Here is a 17,770-nt window from a genome sequence, read left to right as displayed (position 1 = left end):
CTGCTGCTGGTAGTACGGGGTAAAGGATATTATGCCTTTCCCTTGCTCTACTACAAAGCTGCTGCTTTTCGATTCACACGTATACAACATTATTATCTGCTCGTATATGCTGTGTCGTGGTGTGCACGTGGTGTTCGATGGTTCGCTACGACTTGACAAACTCGTCGTCGTCGTCGTTTGAAACTATCATCGTTTGCCAAATGATTAGTGTGATGATGTCACGGTATCGACGGATCGAGAACCGAGATTGGAAGCTGGATTTTTGTTCCCGCCGCTACTTCTTGCCAGGTTTCACGTTCTTCCGAGGTGGAGCTCCCCACCTAAGAGCACTGCTGTCCACCGTTAACCTTGGCCTCTTGTACTGACTACTCTTGATGTGCTCTTCGACCAGTTTCGGTGTCACGCAGATCACGTGCTGTCCTTTCCAGTATTTAACCATGTTCATACTCTGCAGCGTGGATATGATATCCGTCTGCGAGATACTCGTCATTTGACTGTAAAATCGTACGAAGGAAAAATCATTTTTTATCCTCCACCTCTCGCCCCTATTTCATTTTTGTTTTCTTTTTTATGCACGAATGCATATAAAATCCGCGGTCTGATTATATTATCGTCTGAAGATTGTACCTTAAATCTTTAATGCTGAGAGTGCCTCGGAAGTCCCTGAGAATTTCTAAAAGAATCCAGCTCCAATAACTCCTGTACGATAACTTTCCCAAGTCACTCAACGGTTTCTCTGGACTGCCAACGGTTTGCTCTATCCTACTTAATTCATAACTGAAAGCTATCAACAGTTTTCCATATCCTTGCCTTTGAAACGGTGGCAGAGTTAAAATGCAAGCGACGTTGTTCCCATCGGGTGATTCTTTCTCCTAAAGATCGAATCGTTCGTGTGTTCTATTATTATTCTGATTCTGGTCTAAAGCGCTAAGCTGCTGCTGATCATGAATGAACGAGACACGACGTGCAAGTGGTACCTTGGAGAAGTAGCCGACCAGGTGAGCTCCGTGCTTGTCGACTTCGCACAAGATGTAAAATAGAAACGGCTCTACGTCGAAGTAGAGGGTTTTGTGATCCAGGAAAAGTTTCGCGAGCAAGCACAGGTTCTGGCAATAAATTTTATACTCCTTTCCGTCCACTTCCCAAATGCTCAACGTGCCTTTGCGATAGATCTCCTTGCCAACCGGCTGCCTGTGCGTGCATTCACTCTGCGACAAACTCTCGTTCTCAATCTCATTTTTGACACATTATTTAAGTTACAACAACGACTAATTAGAGAATGGAAAGGTCTGGTGAGATATACCATATATTTACCATGTGATATCTGTAAGTTTTTTCGAGCCGCATGTACTTGAGGCAGTACTCGCAAATCCACAGCTTCGGCTGCTTGCCATACTCCTCTGGATACGGGCTGAAGTACCAAGTGTCGATCTCATACTTTCCTGGAAGTGAACTTTTGAAAATAATGAGACCTTCTCACGCGCACACACATACGCGCGCGCGCGCGCGCGCGTATTGAACATCGACGAACAACAATGAGAAAAATTAAGATGCTTACCGATCTGAATCTTATCGATGTATTTCACTTTTGTGATTGCTTCGTGTTCTTTTTCCAACGCCGCAGTCGTGGGATCCATCTCTGCGTACGTCTACAATTATTCCAATTAACAGGAGTGTGTCCGGCAAGAAACGGTTACAAAGTGACTACTACCGTAGACCTATAGGCGGTCGTGACTAACGTCGATTACACACGTTACACGAAACCGAAATCAAACTTTCTTTTTTTAACAGACATAATTTTATCTACTTACCTTCTGAACGTGATTGATTTCGTCATGCCTCCTCTTTTGGTTCCTCGTAATTTTACGATCCGAGGAATCTGCCAACAAATCGGTGCCAGAGTTTCTGTCTCCACTCTTCCAACTCCTGTCGCTCATATCAAATCTGCTGGACATGATTCTATCCCTTGGTACCCATTCGTCCAATCGCCTGTTGTGCCCTTCGTAATGTACGTAGTATTCGTAATGACTTTCGCTCTCGTTGTATCGAGTTTGGATGATCTCCGCTGGATCTGGAAAATGTTCAGACGTACAGTATTTATGATCAATGGATCGATGACACAGACTTCCACATCTCATATGTAACGAGTCAGAAAATACGTTGGGAAATACACGTACGTCGAATACGAGGAGGGCCATGTAACGATTTACATTTAAAAACATAAGAGATAATCGAAATAGTAGCAACACAGTATAGAAGAGCATTCCTGAAAACCGAAACCCAGCCACACCGGAGCCGGCAAGAGTAAGACGGTAGATTGTATTTGTCAATTTGACACAATCGCTCGCACGCACGCACGCACGAAGTGTGCAAGGCTACTTCATTAAATGCCTGCGGTTTTTATTAACGAAAAAGAAACTACACTCACGCCAAGAGTCATCGGATCTTCGTACGAGGTAGTGTTCGCCGATATCAAGGGGCAATTCTTCGAGGCTGTCCGCGTCATCGCCAGATCCTTTTCCGCCGCCATTCGTCAACGTGTTCTCGCGCTTTTCTTGCTTCACTTGCATCGTTTCCTTCGACCCGACGACAATGCAGTTCTCTTTGTTCCTCTGCTCGGCCTCGGCCATTCTGCGCTACTACGAGGCTCGTAGTACGAGCCTAAGTACTACAATCCAAACAGATGGTCGTCGGCACGATATTTAAACCACTGGTGGAACATTGCACTGTGCCTAATGATTCAACGCCGATGTAACAGCGATGATAGTGATCTGATGAATACCACGGCGGCACTATGCACAGTGGTGTGTATATACCTGTAACCTGCTATAACCTATAATCAGTAAGAGCACAGCAATACTCGTCGAAGAAAATTATAGTGACTGTGAACTGTGTGACGACGTGATACCGATGACTGTTGTTGACCGAGAAATTCTACGACGTATGTATATGTATCATGTTTCGTCAAAACAACCAAGAATAATGGCGAACGCGTTCAAAAACGGTATATCAAAAAGGGTATAATCAAATATTTTTAGAGAAGAGTTGTTGAAGTATTTTCTAATTATACTAACGCCATCTAGCGTAATCGGCTGAAAATATACACTTTGTATTAGGCAAATATAAAGTGATAGGAGGTTCCACTAACTCCTCGTGTGACGTCAGCAACAGGAGTTAGTGCTACCTCCTTTGATTCATATTCTCCTAATATGAGAAGCGTGATTGGTTAGAAATCCAAAATGGCCAACGAAGGGAAGCGTCCGTGATTATATTCTGATTGGTTAGAAATCCAAAATGGCCAATGAATAGAAGCGTCCGTGATTATATTCTGTGATTGGTTAGAAATCCAAAATGGCCAACGAATAGAAGCGTCCGTGATTGGTTGTTCAAAGGGCGTATGCGCTGCTGCTGACGTCACACCAGGAGTTAGTGGAACCTCCTATCACTTTATATTTGCCTAATACAAAGTGTATGTTTCCAGCCGTTTACGCTAGATGGCACCACGAGCGACCCCAAAATCATTTGAGATAGTATACAGCGAATCAGAATCGAGTCATCCCTACCAGTCCTACCACTAATAATTTACATCGGACGTGAAAGAAGCTCGTTCGTCTCTGGTAAAAGTATGGCGCTTTCCACGAGGCAGCAAGAGGGTCTGAGACAAGTGCCATGGTTTTCTCTGTGAGTATTTTAATATTCGAGCGTTCTCTTCATTTGTATACAATGTTTGCCGACTGATAAAAACGTTTTATCGCAGCGCAGAATGGCATCGAGTGTACGAGCAAATTTATTCAGACGATGTGAACCAGCAGGACAAAGGATACGAGATGATGCTTGCATGGAAGGCAAGGTAAATTATTTTTAATAAATAATTGCGAAACGAATTCGACAACCTTTCCGATTGTAACCGTGAAATAACAGGATACCGAAGCTGCCAGTGGGGATCGATTGCACTCTCTCCATCCTCCGAATCTGCGTGAGAGATCGCGAATGGACGCGGAAGATCGACGACGGCCATTTGCCGGTTAATTATGAGACAGATTTGTGCCTGATGTACTCGGCCACGATCATGAGGCTTTTGAATCACATATCGAACATTGGCCACACGAAGCAGACGTCTTTGTTTCAGATAGCGAAACGGATCAATATTCCAGAGTGGATCGTAAATCTGCGACATGACACTGCTCACGGTTATGAATTACCCAACATCGGTGTTCTACGAATAGCTGTGAACATTTTGCTCGCCTGGTTGCACGAGGAATACTGGGCACCCGAGGCTAAGAGACTGGAGGAACGTTTGGCCTCTGTCGCCGCTACCGCCACCGTGGACGAATCCACCGAGGTCGAACAAGTGCAGCAGGATATCGGTGACTTGATCGAGCTCTGGACGTCTGTCAGCTTACACATTCATGCCGGTTATAATTTAGTGTCCAGCGTGCCTGATCCTCGATTGCAGGAGACACTGCTAGATCTCCGTTCACATGCAATGTCTTTGTCAGTAAGTAAAAACGATGGTAACGACGACGACGACGACGACGACGACGAGGATGATGATATAGAACTGAGCGACAGACATGATTACATAGAGACTGCTGCTAGCGACGATGTTGGAAAAGATCATCGTGTTCAGAATCAGAAATACACGTTGAAGACTGCAAAGATCGTCCTCGTGTCTGAAATATTCAGATATCTCAATAGAAAATCAATTGCCAACAGGAACGATGCAGTTTGCACGAATCTTCTCGCGTCAGAAGCTTTTCTACCAACGAACAAGGATGTACTGTCGATTTTTCAAGCTCAAGAGGACCGCGAGGACAACGATGAACTGAGCAACGACATTTTGCCATTGGACATGGTCACGTTTTGGAAAGATATCATATTTTTGTTGTACGAGAAAGATTGTATGGAAAGTCTGATCGTGAAATTAATCGAATTGGTTAATGACGAACAGGCGAATAGAGAGAGGAGATTATTAGCTTCTCTGTGGACAAGCACTCTGGCGTATAGTTTTCTCAAATTAGACATTGCTCACAGGATATCGCGAGTGTTTGAATATCGATTAGAAAAGAATCTGTCGTCAAGAGCTTTTGAGAATAGAGTGAAAGAGGAAACGGATCGTGCCTATCCACGTTTAAGACGTGTCCTCTGGTTGAACTTGTCGGATACGGTGTTGTCGTGTTTCACCGATAAAAAATTCGTTTCGAACCTACTGTTAAACGTAAACGAATTCTCAGTCAAATTCATCGTTCCTATCTTAGAATTAGCGAGTCCGAAAATAGGCGATGATGACAAACGATTGCTTTTGGATCTAGTGAATATTTATACGACCTCGCCTTCGAGTTGCTGCGTAAACAAGAAAATTTTTACGCTCAAAGATCTCCGTAGCATAGAGAATGAACGAGAGGGCAATGAATTAGAACACGATGACGACGTAGCGTGGTGTGGTCCTGTGGCTGATGATGAAACAACGGTGCGAAATGATTATTGGAAACTCGCCGAAACCGCTGGTGATGCTGATGGTCGTGGTAAGTAGAATGGAAACACAGTGTGTGTGGGAATTGTTTAAGATTTCTTTCGCTTCACGTTTTAGCTACGCATAATTGGTCAGAGTGTCCGATCGGTTTGCTTCCCTGGCAAGATTCAATGAAGTTCATAAATCCAATAGAAACGATAGTAGAAGAGCGTGACACTCGTACTTCATCACGCCAATCTGAAATCACGCCTGGAATCATAGATAGAAACGACTTGAGAATGCAGAGCCAAATTAATTGGGACAACGTATTGAGGAAAAAGAAACGGTTGAACAGGAGGCAGGAACGGAGGAACGCCGCAAACGTAGTTATAAATAAAGCTATAAAGACTGCTGCTGCTGCTGCTGCTGCTGCTAAGAAACGAGGATAGCACGTCGTATAAAAGTAATCTGTCCGTTCGTTCGTAAATTTCGTCGTTTCGTCTTTATCGTTTCCGTGTACGTCTCCGTTTGACAAAAGGTATGGAACTTTTTAATAATTATTATTATTGATCAATTTTAAAAATCTATCGAATTGAAACATCTTCGACGTGAAACATCATTGTTACAACGTTCTCTAAAGCGATGATTTTGATTAAATATCTTTTTATACATTATCTACATTTTAATCGTCCAAAACCTTGTTTCCCACTGGGGATTGTGTTCCACGTTAGACAAAATCATCGAGTACAGTACGAATAGTTGAATATTCATATTATCATACACAAATCGTGTAACGATCCATGCTGAATCTTCAACGAATTCGAATCGAATCACTAGTCTCTTCAGTTTTAACAAAAATATATACCAATTTTTATACAGACATATATGTACACGGAGTATCATCGCGCCGCCGCCGCGTAATTCACACAATTCGTCGTACAGTCGTCGAGTGCACTCGCTCGGTTGTCAACTCTCCATTCGGAATCTTCGATTAATCCGGCTTATCCGGTTGGGTTCGAACGGCGCATACAGACTTCCTCTCACTTGTTCCTCCGTACGTGGTACGTGCATGGTTTGTTCAAGCCCATCACCCTTTATTTTTTACTAATACCCCTTCATTTACACGTTTCTCCATTCTCCGTAACATTCCATCACCGCCGGCTATCGGCACAACTAAAGGTTATCTTCTCTATCGGAAGAGTTTCGTCGTCGACGAAACTAAAAATGGAAAATCATTTTGTCCGTGGTGTTGGTTGCTTTAAGCACGTCTGCGAGATGTTTAGACGTGTTCAATCCGAACTTGTCTATCGGTGTTCGTGACATTGCCGCTATTCTGAAATTTCACACATAGAAACACACACAGAAAATATTGTATTCAGTGAAGAACGACCGAGTCACGTCAAGTCTGTTCACGTTGTTAAGGTACCTTCCACCCGATACGTTGTGTAAAAATTTCCAGTAGGAAGACCTCAGGTTTTGTGGCTCGACGATCGCAGCGTGGAAGACTACAGCTGTATTGAAACAATATAGAAAGATTGCGAACCATTTCACTTCAGGCACTATCCCTTTCTCCGCGAGATCGTACCACAGTAACTGAAAAAAATATAACGACGGAGCAATTAAAAATTTTTTTTTATCTTCATCCAACGATCCGTCATCGAGCCGAATACACATGCCTGCAAAGCTTTCCACATGAAGTACAAACTTATCGTGTTACTTTTGTAGGTCGTGAACGTCAGACCACCGATAAGTGCAGCGGGAAACGCAAAGTAAGGAGAATCTTTTTGGATCGTCCTCCTCAACGAACAGGACACGAGCTACGGGGATACGATACGAGTAATTCGTCGTTCACGTAAACAAAGATACTACACGTACACATGATGGTACAACGATTCGATAGAAAGTTTATTGTAATACCTACTCTGTAAAGCGCTGCGAAACCACCTATAAATATCGGCAGATACAGATTCCCTTTCTTCACGATCATTGACTTCAACAGCGTTGGCTTTTTAATTAATTTCGCAACACCGAAGACTAGATTAACAACTAATTGACCACCGAAGGCATAGCCGAATACCTGCACACCTCCCTGTGAAGCGAAAATCAGCGTAAATACTTGGAAATTCTACATTTATATCACGTTGATTCGCCGCCGCATACCTTCAATATGTAATGAATGCAGCTGAAAGGATGTGGACAACAACTCCGTTTACTCTTAACTTTTAATCTGGCCAACAGATTTCCGTACGCTTCCAGAGATTTCATAAATATGTTTATATCCTTTCTCGCTGGAGAGTTTACTACCGAATCATTCCTGCACCTATTCACCGTTTCGCTTGAATCCTGTATCTCACAGCTCGGATTCTCAAGATATTCAGCATCTTCATACTTTCCAACGACGAGTCTAACAAAATCGTATAATCGTTCGACTTGAAATTAATTGGAATTCACGTGGACACACAGAGAACATAGTACGTACACGCATACCTGAGTATCTTGTATACCGGATCTGACTTGCTCGTTTTGGAACGATAATAGTAAAGCAACGCTGCCATGCTTATAGCAAAAATACATGTTTCAGCAAATGGGACTGGATGCCAATACCCCCTCGAGACTCCCATTCTAAACAATGTCTCTGATGCCTAACAAATCATTTATACAGACACATATACACGCGCACATACATGTGTTTTTTATAGTAATCGCGGAACGGAATATATAAGTAACTGTAACGGTATTGATCGTCTACTCACGATATTGGATACGTATAAAGATAACAGAGTACGTCGAGAAGGCCTTTCGATGAGAATAGCTGTAAAACTGGCCAGAAAAGCGGGAAAGAACGACACAGTCAGGATATTGAAATGTCCGAGCACTCGCCTGAAACGCACAATTCTCAGGTGAACAGTGGGTACGAAGTAAGTGTTCGGATCCACGTACATACAAAATAGAGAAGGACATTACACGTTCTCGGTGGTGGTATTACATACGAACGGCGATGCACACGCACCTTAGAAAACAGACGAAGAAGGAATAGGCAAAACCGTTCCAAGAAAGAAAGGCAGTCGATTGTAAAATACCGAGCACGGTTTTTTTAACGTCACCTTTAGACGGCACCTTGCCTCTCATTAAAAATGCGACCTAAAACGGTATTTAAATTACAGTCGCACCACTCGAGTGACATAACTCGTTTTTACTTTCGAATTCCGAATCATGTGACAAAATTACACGACGTCTCTGTCGTACGACTCGTTACTCTCTTTTTCCTTTCGGTGAACATTGGTCGGCACGTGTTTGAAACGAATAAATAAGCATTCAACAGTAAAGCGAGCAGTGACACGAAAAAACGATCACGAGGACGCGATCCGTATTCATCCAGTAAACCGGAAAATTGTTCGAGTAACATTGCCGTGCTGACTTTCAAGCGTGAAGTAAAATAATATTGCATAGTAAAAGTTTTATTCGAGTTTTTCGATACTCGCGAGCTTTTTCTATCAGCGTTCGCACGTGGATAAAACCGCGCGAATGGTATTGCATAGGAACGTGAGGCAAAACGCGTGATGAGACAAAATTATTGTTAACTGATGATAACGCGCGTACTATGTAGACCGTGGAGTAAATCCTCAGCGATTCTTGAAGCGTGTTAAGACCGAGGCCAGTCGTTGCACGTGTACAAGAGTCGACCCAAGGGTGAGAAAATTCTTTACAGCTGGCGTCGATGAATTTGCTTAATTGCGGAGCCATTCTGCTGCTGCTGCTGCTGCTGCTGCTGCTGCGTTTACTACTACGATTCACTTTTCAATTTAATAACGCGAAACAGAGGATTTTGCTAATCTCGTTTCAAACCGAGATAAATATATCGGTTTTTCGTTCGGAAACGACAAGAACAAGACGTACGCGTATACGAATTCTTCGAGCGCTTGTCACAGACTGTCTCTTTCAGCAATTCAACAACAAGTTGGAAAATTGTATTTGTAGCAGCGGCATCTAGAGGCCACTGATCAGCGTTACCAGATCGAGGGATTTCCAGGGATTTCTCCTCTTCCGGTGCCGTCCCTCACTACTGTAGTTTCTCCCCACTTACGTTACCCATGGACGTGCACCTAATTCAATTTTGTAACATGACGCGCATGTCCATGGATAACGTAAATAGGAAGAAATAATAGTGGGGACAGCACGGGAAGAGGAGAAATCCTTCGATCTGGTAACGCTGCCACTGATTAAAGTAATTTGTGAAAAAAGATACTTACTTGCGCGGAATTCATTTTTCGCGTATATACCTGTGCATATTATTAACAGAGAGTTTCTCTCTGTTATTAACAATTATTATTCTGTGTTTTAGACATCGATAACACGTCTAGGATGTTCTGCTCGTTCATTAGATTTCATTCTCTCTCGAGCATCAATTATTGCGAATCGAAGTCTATAAAATACATCGTTAATTTACATCTCTATGTTACATATCTGCTGATGAGATACATCGGAGGTCATCGTCGTCCATCAGCAGGTAAAGCGTTCGATGAATTTTGTTGATTCATATCGTATAAAACGACTGACTCTGACTATGAACTGCTGACAGGTGTGTGTGTGTGTGTGTGTGTTGATGAGAAATTGAACGCGCAGTATCGCGTGGTTCTAGACAATTCGAGATTGAAACGCCTTATAGACCCTGTAAAAGATATCATCAGATAAGGGGGCGACACGATTATATGTATTTGGATTGCGATTGGTCACACACAATCGAATAGGTGGTAGTTTTCCGTGTCTGATCTCCGATGAACGCGGCAATTGTCAGTCAAATTTCAACTTCGTACGCCGTACGCGGTGATATATAAGCAGCAGCGGTGTGGAGGTAGAGATGAGTGTGCTATTAAACTTATTTCGACACACGAAACTTTTTCATCATCTACTACTACGAGTACCGATCGAACACACACACACACAGGGTTATTGCATCGGCCGGTACGTACATACACACCGTCCATCACAGGAGCAGCCTGCCGCAGTATATGTAAACGGTCACAGTCTATGTATTTACGTTCAAACAAGCTTTTAAGTATACCTAATTTCTTCAAATGGTATGTAATTTGAATACTACAGTTCTACCATTACAATTACAGAATTCAGAAAATTGAGCCAGTGAGTAGAAATTGGAATACTCATTACACCCACCCACTTATAATTGCTCCTACTTTCGTATTCTATTCGAATCTGCAACATGGTCGTTAAGAAATCTCCAAATCTCTATGGAACAACGATGCTCGTCATTTTACATATACATGTTGATAAAATATGCTTTCGGTATCTCTCGCAAGTACGAATTGAAACGTTTATGATGCGATCTTGTTTGCTTGCAGCTTATCGTGGCGCCATACACGTGATCACAACAATTACTAGTTGATCGATAAACAATCTCGTACGAAGCCGCCGCCGCTGTAAGAAAAGAGCTGAGAGAAATGACTGTGGGACTGAAGACCATGGAATTTTTGCGATTAGGCCGACGGATTCGTCGACGGTTAAACGCGAGGAATGGTGAGTAAACCGCGCGCGAATACTTAATCCGAATGTTTTCATCTCGCAATCGTGATTGCCGTGATTGTGATCGAACGATCGAACGATCCGTGCGATAACGCGGCGGAACGTGACGTTTCGTTCAATCAATCGCCGACGACGATGTGCACCTGCACGTGACCAACTAGAACGAAGACGAGTGTGTATGTGTGTGTGCATGTCATACAATAAAAATAAAACTTGTAATAAAATGAATATTAAAAGATACGGGATTACTTCTGTTTACAGTGTCCGGTACGCGCTCTCCTATACATACATAATATATATATGTATATTATTTCATGTTACATATCGCGCGCTGACAGTATCAGCATAATAATCATACATACTCGTCGAACTCCTCTCTCCGCCCCCTCTTTTTTTTTACTCAAGTTCCTCCGCAAGCCTTTTGAAGGTCAATTATGTGCAACTCGCGTGGTAGCTCATTTATTGGACGAATGATTTATAGAAAACTCGAAACCGCGAATTATGGCGATCGTAAAAGTCTTCGATAAAACGGCGTTCTATAATTAATGTTTGAAATTGTAGAGACGTTTATTACGTCGCGCTGCATTCATCGCAAGCGCGTAATGAACTTATCTCCGATTACATAAAAAAGAAGAAAACTATCATCTCCGGGGACCACGGAGATTAAGCACAGCGAGCCAGAAACGCAACGTTTAATTGTAAATGTAATACGCTGGACAGCAGTAGTGCGCGCGTGTTGCGGCGCGAATTAGTGACTTTGGCCTCTTATTCTGTATTTGCCGCTTGATTCTTCGTTTGCAAATTTCATCCAAGTCCGTTCTGATCTGATCGTGGTGTAATACGAAGTGAACAATGACAAACACGGATCGAATTATATGTAATTTCTTTTTTTTCTTCCTCTCTTTTCACAGTAAGCGATCAACTTCTCGGCGACGGTGAAGAGAAGAGGAAGAGAATCGCCTCGAACGTCGACACGAAAATGTTGAAGATCGGGTTCATAGGAGGCGGCAAAATGGCCCAGGCTCTGGCCAAGGGCTTCATTCGAGCTGGTAAGAAGAACGACGGAACTGTCGTCGCGCCGCGTGGACGTTCACGAAGATGAGCGCGATTTATTAGAATCCGATTTTTCTAGGGCTGAGCAAGGGGGAGATGATGTTGGCCAGTTGTCTACCGAACGACACGGGCAGCATAGATGCGTTTCAGGTGAAAACGATAACCATTTTTTATCAAGATAAATCTGATTCGCGATACGTTGCGAGATTATAGACGCGACAAAAAAGATAGTAGATCACTCGCGTACGTTCGAGTGCGAGTTCGTTATCGTTCTTTGTTAAAAGAAAAACAAAAAAAGAACAAAACAAAAAGAAGCAGAAAAACAAAGAACGGTTGCTCGGCAAACAGATAAGAGTGTTGTAAACTCGTTTGCGATACCCTCGACGCGCGAGCAACGATTACATGAATTATTTGTCGTGTCGATGTACTTATCGAGTTTCCAGCAACGTCGCGGTAGCTGTTTCACGTCGATGAGACGTCCATCTAGAATTTGCAGATACTGTATCGGAACTCGGTTTTCAGAAGAATTATATCAGATTGGAACTAATTGCAAAAACGTTCGACCAGTTGTTATACTTGATCGATCGCTATCGCGCTTAGGAAAGTTTCCACGTCCAGTTTTTATCTCGCTTTCTTCGATTTCGAATCGTGTTGCTGTTGTTGTTGTTGTTGTTGTTGTCGTCGTTATTGTCGTTGATCACATCGTTAACCAACGCAGGAAATCGGCTCGAGCACCGTATTTTCGAACGAGCCAGTCATCAATTACGGCGACGTTCTGATCCTGTCGGTGAAGCCACAGGTGATGCCGAAAGTGCTCCCGGAATTGAAGAATTACACGAAACTCTTACTCTCAATAGCGATGGGAGTTCCACTGGCGTCGATAGAAAAAGTAAGCCGTTTTCTTCGATTATTATGAATCGTACGACGCGCATCACGTTTCTATTTATATCGATCGATAGGCCGTGCCAGCGGGAACGCCGGTGATAAGGGTGATGCCCAACGTTCCGGCCATCGTAGGCTGCGGTGCGACGGTCTACACTCGCGGAAAGCATGCCGGAGACAAAGAAGCTGAGATAGCAGAAAAATTATTTTCCTCCGTAGGCGTGTGCGAGGAAGTTCCTGAGAACTTGATCGATCCTGTTACGGCTTTGGCTGCTTCCGGGCCTGCATACGTAAATAACGTTTTAAACTATATATATAAGTTTTCGATGACTCGACTGAAATGAATAATATCTTGCTGTTACTGCTGCTGCTGCTGCTGCTGCTGCTGCTGCTGCTGCTGCTAGGTGTACATGATGATAGAAGCTTTGGCTGACGGTGCTGTAAAGATGGGCCTTATGAGGCCAACTGCTTACAAGCTGGCTGCACAAACTGTCCTCGGAGCCGGTACCATGGTTCGCGATACAAACATGCATCCAGGACAGCTTAAAGACGACGTGGCCTCGCCAGGAGGTATATATACCACCGAATCGAATCGTTCGAATTATCTATGCGATTTTTCAAGTTCGTCATGTTCATTTTTATTAGGATGCACCATAACTGCGATCCATTATTTGGAGCGGCACGGACTGAGGTCAGCTCTGATCGGTGCGGTCGAGGCAGCGACGAAGAGATGCAAGGAAGTCAGTTCGCACTCCGACAAAAATTAATTACGATTGCCGAGAGTATGAGAACGTATACACGATAGAATGTACGAATCACTATGATCACAATGATGGAGGATCGCTTTAGCTGCAGCAGCAGCAGCAGCAGCTTCCTAAGTAATTCCTAATTCGATGAGAGAGTAAATTAGAAAGGAAAATGTTTCGTATACAATATTTTTTTGTTCCTTGAAACAGTGAAATCATGAATTTACTATTGTGCGGATGATCGATTCGAACTGTAGATCTGTTATTTTTTTCTTTACACGATAACGTATTTTTTAATAACAGTGTATAAAAATCAGTGTAAATATACGCTTCATTATTTTAATGACGATACGTATAATCATCGCGTTTTTGTTCTTCTCCCCGTTGGCTCGTTCGTGCCGCCTGCCGCCCATCCAATCGCACTGTCTCATCACCGATAGAAAGTTGAACGAGTGTGAACGTACAGCGTGTGCGCGCGCGTACGCGTGTGTGGGCGTGGGGTACTGCAATCGGTGGTGATGGAAGGAATGGACGGAATGGACCGAGGAGGGGAAGCGTGCAACGTGTTAAACGTGTGGAATAAATCATGGCGAAACAAGTGAGAATGGTACTGATAGATCTCAGTGGAACACTGCACATCGATAATACAGCAATACCCGGTGCTGTGGACGCTTTAAACAGGTTGTATCTTTAATTATTTCGGTGCAAAGAACCGATCGCGAGAGCGTCGTGCCCACGTTACATTGCTTCGATACTGCGCCATTCAACGCGACCGCGTTTTATTCAATTGGAACGTATAATTGTTAATTAATTGTAACACACACAGGCTTCGAGATGGCAACGTCCCATTCAAATTCGTTACGAATACAACGAAGGAGTCTAAAAGTTTTCTCCACGATCGTTTGACGAACCTCGGTTTTGATATTCAGAAGGAGGATATCTTCAGCTCGTTGGCTGCGGCGAGAAAATTGATCGTTTCACGGAAACTAAATCCATTGTTATTAATCGATCCAGCTGCTGACGAAGATTTCGAAGGCTTGGTAAACGCGGATCACGAGAAGAACGCTGTTGTAATTGGGCTGGCACCGGATAAATTTAATTACGAAGAATTGACGAAAGCGTTTAGGTAAAAGCGATCCTATTTGTTAAATATAGTTGGGTAGGCAGGCAGGCAGGCAGACAGGCAGGCAGCTGAAAGAAAATGTATTTAAAAATGATCTGATTGCTGCAGATTGGTGCTGGATGGCGCGCCGCTGATCGCGATTCACAAAGCAAGATACTTTAAAAGGTCCGATGGTCTGGCTCTAGGTCCCGGCGCGTTCGTCACAGGCTTGGAGTATTCAGCGAACGTCAAAGCCGAAGTCGTAGGCAAACCAGCTGCGGAGTTTTTCAAAGCTGCATTGTTCGACGTGCCACCGGAAGATACAGTGATGATCGGCGATGTAAGATCGATTTACTTTTAACTTACTTCTCGGTATCGTCTTTGTCAATAATTATCGCCGACGTGCCGACGTTTCGATCGAATCAGGATGTCAACGATGACATAGCTGGGGCGCAAGCCGTGGGTATCAGAGGTGTTCTGGTACAAACCGGGAAATACAGGCACGGAGACGAAAATAAGATCGTACCACCGCCTGCCAAAGTTTGCAGCTCCTTCGTCCAGGCTGTCGACTGTATCCTTAATAAAGAAATTTAAATGTAAGTACAATTGTACACGTTTAATTGTATCGTATCGTATCATTCTGTATCGTAAATTAGATATTTTATTTGAACAGCAATCATTTCGTAAGGGTGGTGTACATGTTCTGTGGAGTAGTCTCTCGCGATACAGTTCAGCTTCGATATATGTAGAACGTACACAGTGATTACAAAGAAAATTCCCGATTCCCGATGTATCGCGCGCGTTTCGTTTGCCTCGCTGTTGCCCCGCCAAGGCTCTTGTAGACGTCAGACAACGTTACAAAAACGTGTGTCGAATATCGCCTCGTCACGCGCGCGTGGTAGGGCGTAGAAAATTTCAACTGCCATCCAGTAACAAGAACAACAAGAACAACAATGAATCGTGTATCTGCGGAAATTAAGATGGGAACAGCAGTCGTACATTCGTAAATATCGCCAACGGTACAAGACGATAGTTCTCAGACGCTGTTTACGCATGATTCTTTAAGCACCCGGCGGGATACTGTACCGAATAGTTTGACAATTTTGAATTTCTGTCGTTATACGTCTTAATCTTAGATAATAAATGCTACACGACTATTGTACTTGGTAAGTTTATTCGAGGTCGTTAAAAGCATCTTTTCTCTTTATCAAGAGATCGGTGCATCGCAGGAATTTTTCCTCTCACTCAGTACAAAAATTTGGCACCAGTTTTGTTTCTTTTAAATCCTGTTCTGTTCCTATTCTTCTTCTTCTTCTTCTTCTCGTCGGCGAACTAACCGTTCGCAACCGTTTCCCGTACGAAGAAGACAAGTACATATACAGTTTTACAAGTTAGTTTTGATTTTCGATAGTGCAATTAATAAGCGCTCGTTTTTCATATCGATATACATTAATACTCTTCAACTTCGACGAACAACGTCGTTTTCATGTCGGTGTGACTGTGAGAAAGGCTTAGTCATCGTTTCTTTTTTTACTGTGACACTCACCTACCCCCTAATTGTACGAAATTCACATACTTATCTCGCGCGCGTGTAAAGCTAACAGAACATCCGTTCTATAGAAGAGCAAATTTGCTAAAAGATAGCGTAAGAACGTCCCCGAGTATGCGAACCACGATTATTATGCGAACGTGAATATATAAAGTATCCGACGAGTTTCGTGAGAGCTTGTATAATATTCTAAGAGTCAACTTAAGATCGATTTACAACTAAATGCACTACTGGATACTAGAATTATGCACCGCACGTTGACTCACGATTTGATCGAGTGTCGTTAAACGATCAGCTTGCGCGATTCAAATGCCCTCCTGCAGAACTTACGACCTAGGATCAGGCACGCGATTTCCTGTTTTGCGATAGCGAGGGTCATTTTTACGAATTAAGACTAATTACAAAGATTGCCCGCGGTAATTAAAACGACAAGATACATACACACATTCATACATACATACATACATTCATTCATACATATTTATAATGTAAAAACGTTGAAACGAATGAAACGTGAATAACTGTACATTATATTTTTGGTAGTTCCCTTAATTAACGTTCATCGACGACGAAAAATTTATCACAGAGCTCCGACAATTTCTAACACGAGCGCGAAAAGAGAGTGAGAATTATTTCGAGTACGCTTTTAAATAATTCTAACGAAAGCTTAGCAAATAAATAAGAGACCTATACAGCATCGTACAGCGTAGCATGTTAAAATGTAACAATGGAATAATCTCTAGATGTATTAAAAACTGCTTCTATGTCATCCGCTTATAACGCAAGTGGTTACGACATTTAGGGCCGCCGCGATCAACAAACTGCATCCCAGCATCGCGCGAGATCAGCGTGTAAACGTTTCAAATTTTTACGAATACAACATTTTATTTATACAGCCCGTCATCATCATCATCATCATCATCATCATCATCATCATCATCATAACCGAATAAGTTACTTACACTTCGCACTTTCTATGTACAGTTCATAGGATTCTCTAATGGAAAGGAATTTTAACATACGATCAACAACTACACATCATCCATTTCTCTTTAAATCTGTTAAACTCGTTTCTCCGGTAAGAGGAAATTCTGTCAGCGTAGTTACACACTCGCTTAATCGGTAATTAAAATGTATTTAAACTTCGTCACCAACACCATCACCATCACCGCCACCCTCTCCACTCTCACATGAAACACTGTTTTATATATGTATATATATATATATATATATATCTTTAATACAAATTTAATTAATGGAAGTTATATCACTGACAGAATTCGATCCGATCATACCGCGAAGACAGATAGATAGATTTATCGCTCCCTGTTATCGCTAGGAAACTGTTCGTTGAACTGTTCATTTGGCTGTCTTTTCATTTGATTAATAGTAAATTGACATTTCCATCTCTATAGTTTGCTCTCTTTTATAATGATGATAATAATAAT

General features: G+C 42.7%; 5 protein-coding genes across 16 annotated transcripts; 3 read left to right on the top strand and 2 right to left on the bottom strand.

Annotated features, from left to right (window-relative positions):
* Nucleotides 1–259: 259 nt before the first annotated feature.
* On the bottom strand, nucleotides 260–3,056 carry mof (males absent on the first). 2 transcript variants are annotated; one of them, XM_018024674.2, is made up of 8 exons: nucleotides 2,817–3,056; nucleotides 2,429–2,668; nucleotides 1,812–2,071; nucleotides 1,559–1,649; nucleotides 1,315–1,442; nucleotides 978–1,208; nucleotides 628–872; nucleotides 260–494 (listed from the first exon to the last, which is right to left on the bottom strand). In XM_018024674.2, the coding sequence occupies exons 2-8, from the start codon at nucleotides 2,628–2,630 to the stop codon at nucleotides 275–277; spliced, it is 1,377 nt and encodes a 458-aa protein (XP_017880163.1). In that variant the 5' UTR covers nucleotides 2,631–2,668; nucleotides 2,817–3,056; the 3' UTR covers nucleotides 260–274. The 2 variants fall into 2 exon arrangements, with proteins under 2 accessions (XP_017880163.1, XP_026669349.1); XM_026813548.1 differs by having other exon boundaries at nucleotides 2,429–3,056.
* Nucleotides 2,730–7,264, top strand: LOC108625001 (ribosomal biogenesis protein LAS1L). 3 transcript variants are annotated; one of them, XM_026813546.1, is made up of 6 exons: nucleotides 2,730–2,804; nucleotides 3,482–3,681; nucleotides 3,758–3,850; nucleotides 3,922–5,525; nucleotides 5,591–5,990; nucleotides 7,178–7,264. In XM_026813546.1, exons 2-5 carry the CDS (start codon nucleotides 3,626–3,628, stop codon nucleotides 5,899–5,901), a joined length of 2,064 nt encoding a protein of 687 aa, XP_026669347.1. In that variant the 5' UTR covers nucleotides 2,730–2,804; nucleotides 3,482–3,625; the 3' UTR covers nucleotides 5,902–5,990; nucleotides 7,178–7,264. The 3 variants fall into 3 exon arrangements, with proteins under 3 accessions (XP_026669347.1, XP_017880157.1, XP_017880156.1); XM_018024668.2 differs by lacking the exon at nucleotides 7,178–7,264 and adding an exon at nucleotides 6,332–6,423 and having other exon boundaries at nucleotides 3,763–3,850; XM_018024667.2 differs by lacking the exon at nucleotides 7,178–7,264 and adding an exon at nucleotides 6,332–6,423.
* Nucleotides 6,198–9,391, bottom strand: LOC108625003 (transmembrane protein 135). 3 transcript variants are annotated; one of them, XM_018024671.2, is made up of 9 exons: nucleotides 9,053–9,389; nucleotides 8,463–8,593; nucleotides 8,206–8,332; nucleotides 7,940–8,094; nucleotides 7,613–7,856; nucleotides 7,374–7,541; nucleotides 7,129–7,269; nucleotides 6,879–7,045; nucleotides 6,294–6,785 (listed from the first exon to the last, which is right to left on the bottom strand). In XM_018024671.2, the coding sequence occupies exons 1-9, from the start codon at nucleotides 9,194–9,196 to the stop codon at nucleotides 6,671–6,673; spliced, it is 1,392 nt and encodes a 463-aa protein (XP_017880160.1). In that variant the 5' UTR covers nucleotides 9,197–9,389; the 3' UTR covers nucleotides 6,294–6,670. The 3 variants fall into 3 exon arrangements, with proteins under 3 accessions (XP_017880162.1, XP_017880160.1, XP_026669348.1); XM_018024673.2 differs by lacking the exon at nucleotides 9,053–9,389 and having other exon boundaries at nucleotides 6,198–6,785; nucleotides 8,393–8,484; XM_026813547.1 differs by lacking the exon at nucleotides 7,129–7,269 and having other exon boundaries at nucleotides 9,053–9,391.
* Nucleotides 9,392–9,861: 470 nt separating this feature from the next.
* On the top strand, nucleotides 9,862–13,999 carry LOC108625006 (Pyrroline-5-carboxylate reductase-like 2). Of its 7 annotated transcripts, none has more exons than XM_026813551.1 (8): nucleotides 9,862–9,959; nucleotides 10,810–10,984; nucleotides 11,902–12,039; nucleotides 12,123–12,193; nucleotides 12,762–12,932; nucleotides 13,003–13,215; nucleotides 13,330–13,495; nucleotides 13,571–13,692. In XM_026813551.1, the coding sequence occupies exons 2-8, from the start codon at nucleotides 10,909–10,911 to the stop codon at nucleotides 13,690–13,692; spliced, it is 957 nt and encodes a 318-aa protein (XP_026669352.1). In that variant the 5' UTR covers nucleotides 9,862–9,959; nucleotides 10,810–10,908. The 7 variants fall into 7 exon arrangements, with proteins under 7 accessions (XP_026669352.1, XP_026669353.1, XP_026669351.1 ...); XM_026813552.1 differs by lacking the exon at nucleotides 9,862–9,959 and adding an exon at nucleotides 10,032–10,304; XM_026813550.1 differs by lacking the exon at nucleotides 9,862–9,959 and adding an exon at nucleotides 10,032–10,414.
* A 161-nt stretch (nucleotides 14,000–14,160) lies between these two features.
* Nucleotides 14,161–15,935, top strand: LOC108625008 (haloacid dehalogenase-like hydrolase domain-containing protein 2). The gene is made up of 5 exons (XM_018024683.2): nucleotides 14,161–14,352; nucleotides 14,498–14,797; nucleotides 14,903–15,113; nucleotides 15,200–15,369; nucleotides 15,447–15,935. Exons 1-4 carry the CDS (start codon nucleotides 14,258–14,260, stop codon nucleotides 15,365–15,367), a joined length of 774 nt encoding a protein of 257 aa, XP_017880172.1. The 5' UTR covers nucleotides 14,161–14,257; the 3' UTR covers nucleotides 15,368–15,369; nucleotides 15,447–15,935.
* Nucleotides 15,936–17,770: the final 1,835 nt, after the last annotated feature.

The sequence above is a fragment of the Ceratina calcarata genome, unplaced genomic scaffold (assembly GCF_001652005.2).
Source record: "Ceratina calcarata isolate Rehan_Ccalc_2016 unplaced genomic scaffold, ASM165200v1 scaffold337.2, whole genome shotgun sequence".
NCBI classification, from domain to species: Eukaryota; Metazoa; Arthropoda; class Insecta; order Hymenoptera; family Apidae; genus Ceratina; species Ceratina calcarata.
This window is presented reverse-complemented; position numbering and strand designations above follow the sequence as displayed.

What these genes read in the sequence shown, in the direction of transcription:
- mof (XM_026813548.1), bottom strand. Translation starts at nt 2,630, where the DNA reads ATGGCCGAGGCCGAGCAGAGGAACAAAGAGAACTGCATTGTCGTCGGG. An exon ending in AAATCAATCACGTTCAGAAG is followed by an intron (nt 1,650 to 1,811) that starts GTAAGTAGATAA and finishes GAATAATTGTAG; the next exon opens with ACGTACGCAGAGATGGATCC. An exon ending in CTCAGCATTAAAGATTTAAG is followed by an intron (nt 495 to 627) that starts GTACAATCTTCA and finishes ACGATTTTACAG; the next exon opens with TCAAATGACGAGTATCTCGC.
- LOC108625001 (XM_026813546.1), top strand. Translation starts at nt 3,626, where the DNA reads ATGGCGCTTTCCACGAGGCAGCAAGAGGGTCTGAGACAAGTGCCATGG. An exon ending in ATGCTTGCATGGAAGGCAAG is followed by an intron (nt 3,851 to 3,921) that starts GTAAATTATTTT and finishes GTGAAATAACAG; the next exon opens with GATACCGAAGCTGCCAGTGG. An exon ending in TGGTGATGCTGATGGTCGTG is followed by an intron (nt 5,526 to 5,590) that starts GTAAGTAGAATG and finishes TTCACGTTTTAG; the next exon opens with CTACGCATAATTGGTCAGAG.
- LOC108625003 (XM_018024671.2), bottom strand. Translation starts at nt 9,196, where the DNA reads ATGGCTCCGCAATTAAGCAAATTCATCGACGCCAGCTGTAAAGAATTT. An exon ending in CCGGTATACAAGATACTCAG is followed by an intron (nt 7,857 to 7,939) that starts GTATGCGTGTAC and finishes CGATTTTGTTAG; the next exon opens with ACTCGTCGTTGGAAAGTATG. An exon ending in TCATGTGGAAAGCTTTGCAG is followed by an intron (nt 7,046 to 7,128) that starts GCATGTGTATTC and finishes TATTTTTTTCAG; the next exon opens with TTACTGTGGTACGATCTCGC.
- LOC108625006 (XM_026813553.1), top strand. Translation starts at nt 10,909, where the DNA reads ATGACTGTGGGACTGAAGACCATGGAATTTTTGCGATTAGGCCGACGG. An exon ending in ACGGTTAAACGCGAGGAATG is followed by an intron (nt 10,985 to 11,901) that starts GTGAGTAAACCG and finishes CTCTTTTCACAG; the next exon opens with TAAGCGATCAACTTCTCGGC. An exon ending in CACTGGCGTCGATAGAAAAA is followed by an intron (nt 12,933 to 13,002) that starts GTAAGCCGTTTT and finishes ATCGATCGATAG; the next exon opens with GCCGTGCCAGCGGGAACGCC.
- LOC108625008 (XM_018024683.2), top strand. Translation starts at nt 14,258, where the DNA reads ATGGCGAAACAAGTGAGAATGGTACTGATAGATCTCAGTGGAACACTG. An exon ending in GAATTGACGAAAGCGTTTAG is followed by an intron (nt 14,798 to 14,902) that starts GTAAAAGCGATC and finishes TGATTGCTGCAG; the next exon opens with ATTGGTGCTGGATGGCGCGC. An exon ending in ATACAGTGATGATCGGCGAT is followed by an intron (nt 15,114 to 15,199) that starts GTAAGATCGATT and finishes CGATCGAATCAG; the next exon opens with GATGTCAACGATGACATAGC.